Source organism: Ranitomeya imitator, chromosome 1 (assembly GCF_032444005.1).
Source record: "Ranitomeya imitator isolate aRanImi1 chromosome 1, aRanImi1.pri, whole genome shotgun sequence".
NCBI classification, from domain to species: Eukaryota; Metazoa; Chordata; class Amphibia; order Anura; family Dendrobatidae; genus Ranitomeya; species Ranitomeya imitator.
Genome location: NC_091282.1, coordinates 344,935,444 through 344,952,968, shown reverse-complemented (window position 1 = coordinate 344,952,968; position 17,525 = coordinate 344,935,444). Strand labels below are relative to the sequence as shown.

General features: G+C 46.2%; 1 protein-coding gene across 4 annotated transcripts in view; it reads right to left on the bottom strand.

The window, feature by feature from the left end:
- Positions 1–12,721, bottom strand: part of RASAL1 (RAS protein activator like 1) — a 210,858-nt gene extending 198,137 nt beyond the window's left edge. For all 4 annotated transcript variants that reach the window (XM_069759909.1, XM_069759894.1, XM_069759900.1 and 1 more), the window contains exon 1: positions 12,293–12,721. In XM_069759909.1, the coding sequence (XP_069616010.1) occupies positions 12,293–12,357 (65 nt within the window). In that variant the 5' untranslated portion in view covers positions 12,358–12,721. The remainder of the gene's footprint in view (positions 1–12,292) is intronic.
- Positions 12,722–17,525: the final 4,804 nt, after the last annotated feature.

Genomic DNA, 17,525 nt, shown 5'->3' with positions numbered 1-17,525 from the left:
TGAAAGACCCAGCCACGTTTCATCTTCAATGCCCTTGCTGATGGAAGGAGGTTTGCACTCAAAATCTCACGATACATGGCCCCATTCATTCTTTCATGTACCCGGATCAGTCGTCCTGGCCCCTTTGCAGAGAAACAGCCCCAAAGCATGATTTTTCCACCACCATGCTTTACAGTAGGTATGGTGTTTGATGGATGCAACTCAGTATTCTTTTTCCTCCAAACACGACAAGTTGTGTTTCTACCAAACCGTTCCAGTTTGGTTTCATCAGACCATAGGACATTCTCCCAAAACTCCTCTGGATCATCCAAATGCTCTCTAGCAAACTTCAGACGGGCCCGGACATGTACTGGCTTAAGCAGTGGGACACGTCTGGCACTGCAGGATCTGAGTCCATGGTGGCATAGTGTGTTACTTATGGTAGGCCTTGTTACATTGGTCCCAGCTCTCTGCAGTTCATTCACTAGGTCCCCCCGCGTGGTTCTGGGATTTTTGCTCACCGTTCTTGTGATCATTCTGACCCCACGGGGTGGGATTTTGCGTGGAGCCCCAGATCGAGGGAGATTATCAGTGGTCTTGTATGTCTTCCATTTTCTAATTATTGCTCCCACTGTTGATTTCTTCACTCCAAGCTGGTTGGCTATTGTAGATTCAGTCTTCCCAGCCTGGTGCAGGGCTACAATTTTGTTTCTGGTGTCCTTTGACAGCTCTTTGGTCTTCACCATAGTGGAGTTTGGAGTCAGACTGTTTGAGGGTGTGCACAGGTGTCTTTTTATACTGCTAACAAGTTTAAACAGGTGCCATTACTACAGGTAATGAGTGGAGGAAAGAGGAGACTCTTAAAGAAGAAGTTACAGGTCTGTGAGAGCCAGAAATCTTGATTGTTTGTTTCTGACCAAATACTTATTTTCCACCATAATATGCAAATAAATTGTTAAAAAAACAGACAATGTGATTTTCTGGATTTTTTTTTTCTCAGTTTGTCTCCCATAGTTGAGGTCTACCTATGATGTAAATTACAAACGCCTCTCATCTTTTTAAGTGGTGGAACTTGCACTATTGCTGACTGACTAAATACTTTTTTGCCCCACTGTATATATATATATATATATATATATATATATATATATATATATATATATACAGTATATATGTTTTTATTATTTTTTGAGCACATGGATCCCTTGTATATCCGTATGTCGGTTTTGCAAGCCTGCGAGAAAATCTCGCAGTACGGATGCCATACGGATTACATACGGAGGATGCCATGCGCAAAATACGCTGACACACCCTGCCTACGGAGGAGATGCGGACCACTATTTTGGGGACTTTTCAGCGTATTACGGCCGTAAAATACGGACCGTATTGTCTTACGCCGAGTGTGACGCCGGCCTTAGGATAAGTCATCAACATGAGATCACCTGCCATCTCTTGTGGCAGCTGAAAGGAAACAGTACAGCTCCATTCACAGTGGGTGGCTGTTTCCAGGTACTGCAGATGAGTCCCTATTTTGAAAAAAGCTGATCAGTAGGGTGAGTCCTGTCAGGGCCCCAAGATCTGATATTGATTACCTATACTAAGGGTAGACCAATAAAATCATTAGCTTGGACTACACCTTTAAAAGCTTTGTGGTTGCTGGGAGGGCTGTGCACTCCTGGTTAGTTGATGGTTCAGAGCAGCGGCATGGCCTGGACCATGTGCTCTCCGATGCTGCAAGTTGCAATGAAGATAGCTGAATCGGGAGCTGGTGCAATTTGGCCAGAGCAGCATTTTCAAGATCTATAGAAAAAACATTGTAAGCGCTGCACAAGTTCGGCCACCGTTGCTAGTCTTACTGGTAGACTGGTAGTCGGTTTCCTAAGCAAATAGCAGTATACAATAAAATGGAAAATCCTTCAGTTTTTCAGGAGATGACTTTTAAGGCTATGTGCACACGTTGCAGAATTGCGGCGGAAATTTCCACGGCAATTCTGCATCCCTGCCGCGGGTATATTGCATTCAGAATTGGCATGCGTATTACCACTAAACACTAGCGTTTTGCAAGCGTAATTAGCTTGCAGAATGCTAGCGTTTTCCAAGCGATCTGTAGCATTGCTTGGAAAACTGACAGGTTGGTCACACTTGTTAAACATAGTGTTTGACAAGTGTGACCAACTTTTTACTATTGATGCTGCCTATGCAGCATGAAAAGTAAAAATATATAAAGTAAAAAGATATATAATGTTAAAAATAATTAAAAAATTAAAAATCATGATATTCTCACCTTCCGGCGGCCCCTGCAGCCTTCCCGATCCTCGCAATGCTCCCGTTCCCAGTAATGCCTCGTGGCAATAATCTCAGATGACGTAGCATCATGCGAGACCGCTACGTCATCACAGGTCATTGTCGCAAAGCATCACTGGGAATGGGAGCATGGCGAGGAGCGGGAAGGCTGCGAGGGACGCCGGAAGGTGAGAATATCACGATTTTTTATTTTAATTCTTTTTTTTTTTTTTACAGGTATATTGTTCCTAGGGCCTGGAGGAGAGTCTCCTCTCCTCCACCCTGGGTACCATCCGCAGATGATCCGCTTACTTAGCGCATGGTGGGCATAGCCCCATGCGGGAAGTAAGCGGATCAATGCATTCCTATGTGTGCAGAATCCCCTCGATTCCGCACAAAGAATGAGCATGCTGTGTATTTTTCAGCTATGCGATTCCGCCGCGGAAAAATGCGCAGCATTAGCACAGCATTGCGGAATCCCATTGAATTCAATGGGCTGTGTTGTGTATGCGTTTTCGCGGTGAAAAAAATGGGCAAAAACGCATACAAACTGCAACGTGTGCACATAGCCTTAAAACCAAGTTAACTGGAAAGTTGCTTATGTTTACAAGCACTTTGAAATTTTATCCATTAACGCATATGAGAATAACCCTTTAATGAATTTTAATATTGTTAACCTATTACAATTACTTTAAGTTACCTCATTACTCAAGTACATGATTGTTCTTCCTTCCATTGGTAGACTTGAGACAATCTCATACACATTAAAGGGGTTATCTCATGTTTTTTCTTATTGTTATCTCATGCTTCTGCCTCCTGACTTCCTTCTTCAAGGTGGAATGCAGTCAAGAAGATTGACAGCTAGGGTAGATAAGTCCGGAGACACAACAGGCCATGGTAGGAAGTTTAGACCGTGCAGCCTGGTCACAGCAGCACGGGCAACATGTGTCCTGGTGGTGTTGAAAAACGGCTCCTGGGTTATTTTGGAGAAATGGTTGTGCCACTGGTTCTACCACTTCATCAATTTAACACCCAGCTGTTATTGTACCTGAAATGAAGATTAGAGGAGTCCAGTTACCGTACCTTATGGTACCCTACATCATAAACAGGAAAGTAGGGCAGGTTTGATATTCCCTTACGAAGACCTCTTCATGGCGCTGCCGACGTGGTTTCCAAACCAATCTCTGGCTTCATTACATCCAAGATAAAAGCAAGACTCATTGTTGAAGACAGACCTTCAGTCTCCATCTAGAGACTACGTAGGCATTTCCATAAAGAGGCCTTCAAGAGGGTACTTCACATCAGTCCCACTCCTGGCATTATGGTGTGGGGTGGTGCAATGTATATTAGCTGGACCTCTTCAGTCTTCATTCCAGGTACATTAACAGCTCAGCATTACATTGACTTGTTCTAGGAACCAGTGGTACGGCCATTTCTCCATAGTGTCCTTAGAGACATTTTTCAACCTGTCAATTCCAGGTTGCATGTTGCTTATGAAATTATAAGCAGCCTGCGTGGCCTAAAGATGCTACCATGACCTGCAATGTGTACAGCCTTGTCTCTCAAGGAGCACATCTGGTATATCATTGCTCAGCAATTTCAAAGTGAACTGCCAGCAGTGGATCTTGATGATTTGCGTCAGGGCCGCCATCAGGGCATTACAGCCGTGACTGGCGTATGAGGCCCGGTGAGCAGAGGGGGCCCGCATCGGCAGCCGCAGGCTGAACTGGGCCCTTAGCGGCGGCCGGCGCTGCAGCTGTTTAACGCTATTGATAGATAATAGTTAACAGCCGCCAGCCGCAGCGTGCAGGTCGCCGGCGTCTGACGTCATTGTCAGTCGCCGGCGAGTGCACGCTTCAGCTGCGTGGAGAGAGCAGGAGTGCGGCAGGTAAGCAGAACTTTTTTTATTATTGAGATCGGCGATCCGGGGGGGCCCAGGGCAGTAAAGCTAAACACGGGGGGGAGCAGAAAGATGGACACAAGGAGGACAGTAAAGCTGGACACAGGGAGGGCAGGAAGCTGGACACAGGGGGGCAGGAAGCTGGACACAGGGGGGGCAGGAAGCTGGACACAGGGGGGGCAGGAAGCTGGACACAGGGGGGGCAGAAAGCTGGACACGGGGGGGCAGAAAACTGGACACAGGGGGGGCAGAAAGCTGGACACGGGGGGGGCAGAAAGCTGGACACGGGGGGGCAGAAAGCTGCGCACAGGGGCAGAACGCTGGACACGGGCAGAAAGTTGCACACAGGGGCAGAAAGCTGCACACAGGGGCAGAAAGCTGCACACAGGGGCAGAAAGCTGGACATGGGCAGAAAGCTGCACACAGGGGCAGAAAGCTGGACATGGGCAGAAAGCTGGACACGGGCAGAACGCTGGACACAGGGGCAGAACGCTGGACACGGGCAGAAAGCTGGGCACAGGGGCAGAACGCTGCGCACAGGGGCAAAACGCTGGACACAGGGGGGGCAGAAAGCTGGGCACAGGGGCAGAAAGCTGGGCACAGGGGCAGAAAGCTGGGCACAGGGGCAGAAAGCTGGGCACAGGGGCAGAACGCTGGACACAGGCGGAACGCTGGACACAGGCAGAAAGTTGCACACAGGGGCAGAAAGCTGGACACGGGCAGAAAGCTGCACACAGGGGCAGAAAGCTGCACACAGGGGCAGAAAGCTGGACACGGGGGGCAGAAAGCTGGACACAGGGGGGGCAGAAAGCTGGACACGGGGGGGGCAGAAAGCTGGACACGGGGGGGGGCAGAAAGCTGGACACAGGGGGGGGCAGAAATCTGGACAAGGGGGGCAGAAAGCTGGACACGGGGGGGGCAGAAAGCTGGGCACAGGGGCAGAAAGTTGCGCACACGGGCAGAAAGCTGCGCACACGGGCAGAAAGCTGGACACGGGCAGAACGCTGGACACGGGCAGAATGCTGGACACGGGCAGAACGCTGCGCACAGGGGCAGAACGCTCGACACGGGCAGAACGCTGGACACGGGCAGAACGCTGGACATGGGCAGAAAGTTGCACACAGGGGCAGAAAGCTGGACACAGGGGCAGAAAGCTACACACAGGGGCAGAAAGCTGGACACAGGGGCAGAAAGCTGGACACAGGGGCAGAAAGCTGGACACAGGGGCAGAAAGCTGCACACAGGGGCAGAAAGCTGGACACAGAGGCAGAAAGCTGGACATGGGCAGAAAGCTGGACACGGGCAGAAAGCTGGACACAGGGGCAGAATGGAGAAACAGGGCATGATTGGAGACACAGGGGGCAGGATGACAGACATGGCGGCATGACTGGAAACACTGGGGCATGACTGGAGACAGATGGGGCAGAATTGAGACACAGGGGGCATGATTGGAGACTGGGCAGAATGGTGATACGGGCATGATTGGAGACACTGGAGGCAGGATTGGAGACAGATGGGGCAGGATCATGGGGCAGGATGGATACGATGGAGACAGATGGGGCAGGATGGGGAGATCATATGGGGCAGGATGGATACTCATTAGGGCAGGATGGGAGAACATATGGCTGACGTCAGGAATGAGACACACGGGGGCTAGGATGGCGAATATTATTACCATAGGGGCTAATTAAGGGATATTATTACTGCAGTGATGTATTTATTTTATTTTTTGAGTATACTGTTTTAAATGGGGGGGCGGTCCTATTACTGTGTAGAATGATACTATGTCGCCTTCTTCATGTGGTGTAATGTAGAAGTTGGGAAAATTAAGTAATGTGTTCTGCAAGTGGAACTCGAGATAACAGTGTTATTTCCTGCAGAGACGAGTCCTGGCTGAATGAAGCTGGACATGGGGGGGCAGAAAGCTGGACACAGGGGGGGCAGAACTGGACACGGGGGGGGGGCAGAAAGCTGGACACAGGGGGGCAGAAAGCTGGGCACAGGGGCAGAAAGCTGCGCACAGGGGCAGAACGCTGGACACGGGCAGAACGCTGGACACGGGCAGAAAGTTGCACACAGGGGCAGAAAGCTGCACACAGGGGCAGAAAGCTGGACACGGGCAGAACGCTGGACACAGGGGCAGAAAGCTGGACACAGGGGGGCAGAAAGCTGGACACAGGGGGGCAGAAAGCTGGACACAGGGGGGCAGAAAGCTGGACACAGGGGGGCAGAAAGCTGGACACAGGGGCAGAAAGCTGGACACAGGGGCAGAAAGCTGGACACAGGGGCAGAAAGCTGGACACGGGCAGAAAGCTGGACACGGGCAGAAAGCTGGACACAGGGGGGGCAGAAAGCTGGACACAGGGGGGGCAGAAAGCTGGACACAGGGGGGGCAGAAAGCTGGACACAGGGGGCAAAAAGCTGGACACGGGGGGGGCAGAAAGCTGCGCACAGGGGCAGAGCGCTGGACATGGGCAGAACGCTGGACACGGGCAGAACGCTGGACACGGGCAGAAAGTTGCACACAGGGGCAGATAGCTGGACACGGGCAGATAGCTGGACACGGGCAGAAAGCTGGACACAGGGGCAGAAAGCAGGACAAAGGGGCAGAAAGCTGGACACAGGGGCAGATTGCTGGACACAGGGGCAGATTGCTGGACACAGGGGCAGATTGCTGGACACAGGGGCAGAATGGAGAAACGGGGCATGATTGGAGACACAGGGGGCAGGATGACAGACATGGCGGCATGACTGGAAACACTGGGGCATGACTGGAGACAGATGGGGCAGAATTGAGACACAGGGGGCATGATTGGAGACGGGGCAGAATGGTGATACGAGCATGATTGGAGACACTGGAGGCAGGATTGGAGATAGATGGGGCAGGATCATGGGGAAGGATGGATACGATGGAGACAGATGGGGCAGGATGGGGAGATCATATGGGGCAGGATGGATACTCATTAGGGCAGGATGGGAGAACATATGGCTGACGCCAAGAATGAGACACACGGGGGCTAGGATGGCGAATATTATTACCATAGGGGCTAATTAAGGGATATTATTACTGCAGTGATGTATTTATTTTATTTTTTGAGTATACTGTTCTAAATGGGGGGGCGGTCCTATTACTGTGTAGAGTGATACTATGTCGCCTTCTTCATGTGGTGTAATGTAGAAGTTGGGAAAATTAAGTAATGTGTTCTGCAAGTGGAACTCGAGATAACGATGTTATTTCCTGCAGAGACGAGTCCTGGCTGGATGAAGTGATGGCGGTCTGTGCTGGATGAAAGATGAAGGACTTCACCTAGAGACGTCACTGGTGAGTCAGTGCGTTACCTATACACTGACACTATACACTGTATACTATATACAGAAGTCCTGTGTATAATGTCACCAGTGATCACTGGATTACCTATACACTATATACAGAGCTCCTGTGTATAATGTCACTGGTGATCACTGTATTACCTGTACACAGACACTGCAAACTAAGTACAGATCTCCTGTGTATAATGTCACTGATGGTGATAGTATTGTGGTTATTTTTTTATTATTAATCAGCATTGTAGTATTCAGTCACTATGTGGTGGTAATATGTGGTCTGGTCATGATGTTGTGGTATTTGTTCCTTGTATTTGATATTATTCGATCACTGTGGTGGTAATATGTCATCTGGTCATGGTGTGGCGGTATTTGTGCCTTGAAGATAGTATTATAGGTCACTGTGGTGATATGGTGTCTGGTCATGGTGCTGTGGTTTTTGTTCCTTGTATGTGGTATTATAGGTCATTTTAAAAATTGAAAAATAAATAAAAATATACCTAAATTGTATTGCATATTTTAACAAATGTTTAATAGGTTAGACTAGAGTAGGGCCCGGCCAAAAGTGTCTACCTTGTCATTTTGGTGGCTTAAAAAATCTTTTGGCCAAAACAAAAGCTGACGGCTATATGTGTGATCTGGTGATGGGAACTGTTAATGTGTGATAGGTGAGAAGTGGAGTTTTTACAAGAAAGAGTGGTGGGACTGTGGACAGTTTGAGGGGTGGAGCGTGGAGGCGAGGCTGGGGTGGAGCCTGGGCGGAGTCTCAAGGGGGCCCCGGAAATTTTGCCAGTATGGGGCCCTGAAATTTCTAGTGGCAGCCCTGATTTGCGTGCCCAAGCTAATTCAGCGTGACAAAACATTCCTCAGACAACCATTAATAACCTCATTGACAGCATGCTAAATTGTGTAGATGCGAGCATTTCTGTATGTATCGATCATAATTGGTGTAGAATAGATCGAGGTTAGGGTTGATGGGATAAGCTCTTATCCGAAGCTTTTCGCTCATCCCTAATTGAGATGTTTTGAAAATTTTGTTTCAATTTTTTCATCTTTTGCATATCACTAACATGTCTAACCTGTGATTTCCATAATTCAATGACTTTTCCTTTCTGATGTAACAATTTAATTGATGACTGTATATGTACAGTGAATAAATCGACAACAGATGGTTTTATATCGGATTATAGGTACAAGTTTACAGCATAGTAGGAAAAAGGCTTGTCTGCACCTTTCTCCTTCACAAGATTACAATTACCATATAATGCTCTCTCAGGGAACCTAAAGGTACCGTTACACTAAACGATTTACCAACGATCACGACCAGCGATACGCCCTGGCCGTGATCGTTGGCAAGTCGTTGTATGGTCACTGGGGAGCTGTCACACAGACAGCTCTCTCCAGCGACCAATGATCAGGGGAACAACTTCGGCATCGTTGAAACTGTCTTCAACGATGCCGAAGTCCCCGGGTAACCAGGATAACATCGGGTTACTAAGTGCAGGGCCGCGCTTAGTAACCCGATATTTACCCTGGTTACCATTGTAAAAGTAAAAAAAAAAACAGTACATACTCACATTCCGATGTCTGTCACGTCCCCCGCCGTCAGCTTCCCTGCACTGTGTAAGCACCGGCCGTAAAGCAGAGCGGTGACGTCACTGCTGTGCTCTGCTTTACGGCCGGCCGGCGCTGACACAGTCAAGTGCGGGAAGCTGACGCCGGGGCACGTGACAGACATCGGAATGTGAGTATGTACTTTTTTTTTTAACTTTTAGAATGGTAACCAGGGTAAATATCGGGTTACTAAGTGCGGCCCTGCGCTTAGTAACCCGATATTTACCCTGGTTACCAGTGAACACATCGCTGGATCGGCGTCATACACGCCGATTCAGCGATGACAGCAGGTGACCAAAAAAAGGTCCTGATCATTCCCAGCGACCAACGATCTCCCAGCAGGGGCCTGATCGTTGGTCGCTGTCACGCATAACGATTTCGTTGCTACGTCACAAAAAGCAACGATATCGTTAACGAAATCGTTATGTGTGAAAGTACCTTTAGAGTATACATTGCTATTGGCTATATTTGCTGATTGTGGGATGATTCATTGACATTTTCCACAGTCACTTGTCTATGGTATACCTGTATTCTAAAGTGGTCTTTTCACAACTGACAAAAGAGTTACCAGAGAACAGAAATCCCCCCAATGTCCTGAACGTAATGGTGGCTTCATTATACACACAATCTCCAATTCATGACAAAAATAGAGCAGCAAATGTCATAAAGAAATATGAAAAAAACACTATTCACCACTTAAAGGGACTCTGTCACCTGAATTTGGCGGGACTGGTTTTGGGTCATATGGGCGGAGTTTTCAGGTGTTTGATTCACCCTTTCCTTACCCGCTGGCTGCATGCTGGCTGCAATATTGGATTGAAGTTCATTCTCTGTCCTCCATAGTACACGCCTGCACAAAGCAATCTTGCCTTGTGCAGGCGTGTACTATGGAGGACAGAGAATGAACTTCAATCCAATATTGCAGCCAGCATGCAGCCAGCGGGTAAGGAAAGGGTGAGTCAAACACCCAAAAACTCCGCCCATATGACCCAAAACCAGTCCCGCCAAATTCAGGTGACAGGTTCCCTTTAAATGCCCCACCGATCGGACGCAGATGTTCAAGTACTCCCGTCTCCCAATGATTAAGTGCCAAGGATGCACATGATTGCTGCAGCCAAACAGTGGGCTTAGAGGTCATGTACCATCCTACTGGCATCAGGACAATTGCTGAGTATTGTGCCAGTGAGTGTAGAACGTGACCGCACATTTCAGGGATCAGCAGTAGCAGCCGCACATCAGGACATTATCAACGACAGACTGCAAGCAAAGACCAGCGGCGGACCCCCAGACCACCTGCAGTGGATCGCCAGTGCTAGAATTCACACTACAAACTACATACGTTATTACATAGATCTCCAACACCTGCTGAAAATATGTGTCTGTGGCTGTGCTGTGAAGGGCTGTGCAAAATTGCTCAACCTTATATAAAAGTGAGAATTTTCTGAGATCAGATTCTTAGGGATCGCTCCCACTTTCGATTAAAAATCGGATTGCGTTCGTGACAATTTAATCCTATGCTTCTGTTCTCAGTGGCATTTTTTCGCCTGCTCCAACCGTATTGGTGATAGGTGGTGATGGCGAACTCAGTCGAGGGGTTCAAGAGAGGCCTGGATGTCTTCCTGGAGCAGAACAATATTGTATCATACAATTATTAGGTTCTGTAGAAGGACGTAGATCTGGGGATTTATTATGATGGAATATAGGCTGAACTGGATGGACAAATGTCTTTTTTCGGCCTTACTAACTATGTTACTATGTTACTATGTATTGCGATCGGACAAGAAAAAAAATCGACTGCCTGCCAAATTCAGATAGCACGCACACATATAAGTCTATGAGTGCTTGGGAAACGTCGCACTGCGCTCAGATTTCACCCGAATGCAGTGTGATACCCGCAGACGCCGGCAGCAGAGGAGATGGAGAAATTACTTTGCTGCGCTCCTCTCATGTTAGAGCATCGGAGCACTGACCCTCGCCTCACGCTCGCAGCAGAGCAGGAGCCGAGTCGTTGGCATATCTCATCCGATTCTCTCACATCAGATGAGATGCGCTGGTGGGACTTACAGTGTTTATTTAGTGAAAAAGTTCTCGAAGGTTTATACATTGATTACGCCATGAATTTTCAAAGTAAGCACAACAGCCCTATCAGGTCTCGGACATCTAATTAATATTGTATGACGTTTGTGTTATGAAATCTGGTGACAGTCTGGTATTGGATTGTTTCTGTTACAAAACTTGAAAATGTTAGATTAAATGGAAAACTCCTTTAATGAAGGGCCCACGTGCTTTATTTATAACAGTCTCAACTTGCAGACCAAGAGGCATTCCATGACCTATGGTGCCATTTTTTTTTTTAGATTTAGGCCAGTTTCACACCTCCATGAAACACGTCCGTTCTTCCATCAGCAGACCCGGCCTGACCACTATGACATTCACACCCTCAGTATTTGGTCAGTATTTTACCTCAGTATTTGTACGGCAAAATCAGGAGCGAAACAATCCGAGGAAAAGTATAATAGAAACATGTCACCACTTCTGCATTTATCACACACTCCTGGGTTTGGCTTACAAATACTGAGGTAAAATACTGACCAAATACTGAGGGTGTGAACGTGGCCTTATAGGCAGGTATGATGGAGTTAGCTCTGGTTGGGACACCTGTCAGTCAGGCTGGGTGTCTTGTGTGTCACGAATGTGTGTAACTGGCCTTATCCTAATTTACGAAGCGGTAAATAACATTAATTCCATAGACCTGTAGTAATCACACTAGTATACTCAGGTTTTTGGGATAGACAGGTAGATAGCGGGATACTTTGGACACCCTGTACCATCACAGGTATATCATTTCTGACCTAGTTTTGCTAGATGCAGTCAGATTAGACTTTGCTTTTTCAAGAATGCAGGTCTCTGTGCCAATGACCCGGACTGGGGCTTCGGTAAACACATTTCTACATTCTGCTCCATGTAAAATGAACAGTCCATGGTGAGATGGAGGGCGGCCAGGTGCATTTCCCAGTGTGTGCCAGGTTACTACTCCCAGTACAAACACGCTCAGCCATAAGGTAAAACCCTTCAGGTGTCACATATCACTTGCAGCCATCTGCATGGTGCTCTATACATTCATTTCATGAATGGGGTGAACATGAGCAGCTCCCAAAGGAATGACCCAAGAGGGGAAACAGAAAGACTTACACATCCTTAGCAGGCAGGTTCTTCCCCTCCACCAGTCTGAAGTAGAGAGCTGTATTCCTTGCCATAGCGGAGAATGACTCAAGTTGCAAATCTTCAGATTGAGGACAGAAGTCAGAAGGAACCTATAGACAGCTCCATCACTCCATCAGAGGACCCTGGTGCTCCACTGTCACCCATGCTGTGAGCTCAGCACCCTGGCCAGGGGAGGAAACAGAGGGCTCCTCTATAGTAGCCAATTGTGGCTGACTCCCAGAATAGACCTTAGGCACTAACCCTGCACAGGAGCACTGGGCACAGCACAGGAGCAATGCCCTGTCATAGGGATGTGTCAGACTGGAGGAGTGCCATGCTCTGTACAGGGAGACACTATCCACAGGTTGGAAGCTCTGAGCTCCTGGGCTGTCTGCTGCTTGTCTCTGCCTCCTCCACACTGTAGCCATGAGAAGAGAGGAGGAGACAGCAGCCCCCCCTGCAGGTAGCCTTGTGTTTACCTGTGGATGGAACATGTTCCCTGCTGCTAGGATGGCAGGCTGCCTGCTAGGAATTACATAACCCACTGTGGGCATGAGACTAGGGAGGCTGTATAGAATGGTGTCTGGCATCGTGCATTGTGGCTGTGCTGTTTGCAGGCTCTGACAAAGAATTTAGCCAGATAGCATGGTTCAGTGTCTCCCAGGCTCCCCAAGGATCAGAGAAGGTTCCTAGTCTTTCCAGTTATTTTTTCTAATTATCTCCAAAGTTTGATCACAATGAAAAAAAAAAAAGATTTCCCATTGTGTTCCTGGATGATCATTTCCTACCTCAGATTCATTTTTACATGGATCTGGAATAAGACTATTCTTGTCCTTCAAGGATTCAGCTCTCTTCAATTCTTAATTCTTCACTGTGTAGAGATTCACCGCATATTGTGTTATATTGTGACGTTACGGCCCTTCCTGAGCCTAGATCCCACTGTCAAGCTAAGTTGATATCAGCGTATGTCCGGAAAACTCAGACCGTATGCAATCCGTTTATTAAAAATTAGCAAGACTAAACACAGCTTTCTATGTTAAAGGGAACGTGTCAGGTCCGATAATGCTATTACCGTAACTTCCAGATATATGGTTAATCTGCAGGTTAATTGCATTATGAAAGTGCTGAAAGTACGGCAGAGCCGCTTACAGGGATTGTCCACTACTCAGATAACCGCTACTGAATCCCTGTGTTTCCCCTCAGGAAAATAATAACACTTAGGGCTCATCCCCACATGCAATGTAATCGGACGCGTGTAATCCGATAAAAAAAATCGCCCCGATCACTCCAATGTTTCTCTATGGGGTAGCTCACATCAGCAATTATTTTCTCATGCCGATTTGGCTTATGGAAACAATCTCAGCATGCAGCAATTGCATTTGTGAATCAGATCGCACACACACATATAAGTCTATGGGTTCGTGTGGAACATCACACTGCACTCTGATCTCACCCGAGTGCAGTGCGATTCCCGCTGACGCCGGCAGCAGAGGAGATGGAGAAATTACTTTCTCTGTCTCCTCCGCAGCTGTGCTGCGATCCTCTGATGGTCTGAGTATTGTCCTTATGCTGTCTGTTTTTTCACGGACAGCTCTATGACCAAAAATACGATCTTGTGAACTTGGCCTCACTGAATTTGAAAAAGTTAAAGGTTACTCTCTGTGCTGTGACTCCTGTGTTCAGATAATGCCGGGCCTCTGGCCAAGGAAGGTGGTATGGTACACTTTAGTGGAAAGGTGGCTAGGAATGACGCATAGATGGCGCTCTTTATCATTTTTCACCATCAGGGTGCAAAGGGCCAAAATGTCACATTAATCGGTGAATCTCTCTGGTCTGATAACCATTGTTACTTTGACAATTAAACTTATCTAACTGCGAAGAATCAAAAAGTGGAGCGTGCCGTTTTCCTGAAGAACTTATTCACCGTTTACTCTTTTAGGACTATCTTTCTAAAATGCTGGATTGTTAGGGATTGGGAGTGATGAATATTATTGTGTAAACAGGTTTAGAAATGTTACAAGAATTGTAAAATATGTTGCATGGTTTGGTCGCAGAAGAAACTTAGAGTAGATTATATGGGGTAATTCAACTTTTATCTTCACAACGTGAGGTACATGCATCAGCTTCTTAAGACAGCATTCTTTTTTGCAGCATAAAAGGAAGTCTGAAGGACCTTTTACCAGAGAGAAAGTGAAACCAAAGTACAACAAGTATATGCATTACATTCAACTAAGCATATAGAAACCACCGGAGACTAGATGGAGGTGGACATGACTTGGGGATGGGTGGACCGTGAACTCCTGCAGCTTTTGTTTGTATTGGGGTGTATATTTTAAACAAGAGTGATGTTGCTTTAAGAGGAAGGAAAAGGGGGGAGGAAAGCATCCAAACGACAACCTGAGGTCTATTTAAATAAAATTGTTTATTGTGGAAGTGCAAGGAAGCGGTGGGAGCCACAAACAATCATCTAAAATTTAAGAAGGGCATGGTGCTCCCTGACGAAGGTGTTCCAAAATGCTCTTTGGGGTGGGCATGGGGACCCTCTGTCTGCCTGTACTTGCCTGCACTTTAGGTGATGTATCGTATTTCGTGTCATGAACTCTTTGGTGTATTGTATACAATAAGTGTCTGCATCTTGGATGCAGTACTATTTTGATACATCTATCACTGTTATGCATAATGTACAACATTTAAGATCTTATACATATGGCATTCATGGTTCACCGTGCCCTTCTTAAATTTTAGATGATTGCGGCTCCCACCGCTTCCTTGCACTTCCACTATAAAGCAATTTTATTTAAATAGACCTCAGGTTGTCGTTTGGATGCTTTCCTCTCCCCTTTTAGTTTCATGTATTTGACAACTGGTCTTGGTACAGGTCCATGGCATTTATCTCTCCTGGGTATTAAAATACTTATGATTTAGTTATTATTTTTTATGGTATATACCAAATTACCCGGATGATCTATTTGCCTTTGTTCACTCTCCTCTTGTTTAAGAGGAAGGAGTTTAGATGTTTGTGCCTGGTGTATTAGACCGGCGTCACACTACCGTGTTTTACAGACGTAAGAGAGGTGCTGAAAATACGGATTGCATACGGTACAATGCTTCTCTATGCCCCAGCTCCTATCAGCCGTATTTTACTGATCCGTATTATAAGGTGTTCTACGGCCGTAGAAAATCGCAGCATGCTGCGTTTGTCACCGTATTGCGCAAAAAATACGCCAATGAAAGTCTATGGGGGCCAGAAAAATACGGATTACACAAGGACCAGCAGTGTGACTTGCGAGAAATACGCAGCGGTGTTCTATAAAGAAAAGCCGGTAATTCAGTGCGGTGTACAGTAAAATCACACTGACAGGTTACAATAGAATAGCTAAAATAAATGTCTACACATAGTATAGGGGTATATATATATATATATATATATGTCAGTGAGACACATATATGTATATATATATACATATATGTGTCTCACTGACATATATATATATATATATATATATATATATATATATATATATATATATACCCCTATACATAGTAACATAGTAACATAGTAAGGCCGAAAAAAGACATTTGTCCATCCAGTTCAGCCTATATTCCATCATAATAAATCCCCAGATCTACATCCTTCTACAGAACCTAATAATTGTATGATACAATATTGTTCTGCTCCAGGAAGACATCCAGGCCTCTCTTGAACCCCTCGACTGAGTTCGCCATCACCACCTCCTCAGGCAAGCAATTCCAGATTCTCACTGCCCTAACAGTAAAGAATCCTCTTCTATGTTGGTGGAAAAACCTTCTCTCCTCCAGACGCAAAGAATGCCCCCTTGTGCCCGTCACCTTCCTTGGTATAAACAGATCCTCAGCGAGATATTTGTATTGTCCCCTTATATACTTATACACACTATACTATGTGTAGACATTCATTTTAGCTATTCTATTGTACACCGCACTGAATTACCGGCTTTTCTTTATAGAACACCGCTGCGTATTTCTCGCAAGTCACACTGCTGGTCCTTGTGTAATCCGTATTTTTCTGGCCCCCATAGACCCCATCCAGCGCTAGATAGCATAAAAGCTGGTAATTCAATTGCCAGCTTTTGCTATCTCCCTCCCAAACCCGACATGATATGAGACATGGTTTACATACAGTAAACCATCTCATATCCCTTTTTTTTGCATATTCCACACTACTAATGTTAGCAGTGTGTATGTGCAAAATTTGGGCGCACTAGCTATTAATTTAAAGGGCTAAATTGCGGAAAAAATTGGCGTGGGCTCCCGCGCAATTTTCTCCACCAGAATGGTAAAGCCAGTGACTTAGGGCAGATATTAATAGCCTGGAGATGGTCCATGGTTATTGCCCCCCCCCCCCCCCCCGGCTAAAAACATCTGCCCCCAGCCACCCAGAAAAGGCACATCTGGAAGATGCGCTTATTCTGGCACTTGGCCACTCTCTTCCCATTCCCATGTAGCGGTGGGATATGGGGTAATGAAGGGTTAATGTCACCTCGCTATTGTAAGGTGACATTACGCCAGATTAACCCCTTTACCCCCAAGGGTGGTTTGCACGTTAATGACCAGGCCAATTTTTACAATTCTGACCACTGTCCCTTTATGAGGTTATAACTCCGAAACGCTTCAACAGATCCCAGTGATTCTGACATTGTTTTCTCATGACATATTGTACTTCATGATAGTGGTAAAATTTCTTTGATAGTACCTGCGTTTATTTGTGAAAAAAACGGAAATTTGGCGAAAATTTTGAAAATTTCGCAATTTTCAAACTTTGAATTTTTATGCAATTAAATCACAGAGATATGTCACACAAAATACTTAATAAGTAACATTTCCCACATGTCTCCTTTACATCAGCATAATTTTGGAACCAATTTTTTTTTTTGTTAGGGAGTTATAAGGGTTAAAAGTTGACCAGCAATTTCTCATTTTTACAACACCATTTTTTTTTAGGGACCACGTCTCATTTGAAGTCATTTTGAGGGGTCTATATGATAGAAAATGCCCAAGGGTGACACCATTCTAAAAACTACACCCCTCAAGGTGCTCAAAACCACATTCAAGAAGTTTATTAACCCTTCAGGTGTTTAATAGGAATTTTTGGAATGTTTAAATAAAAATGAACATTTAACTTTTTTACACAAAAAATTTACTTCAGCTCCAATTTGTTTTATTTTACCAAGGGTAACAGGAG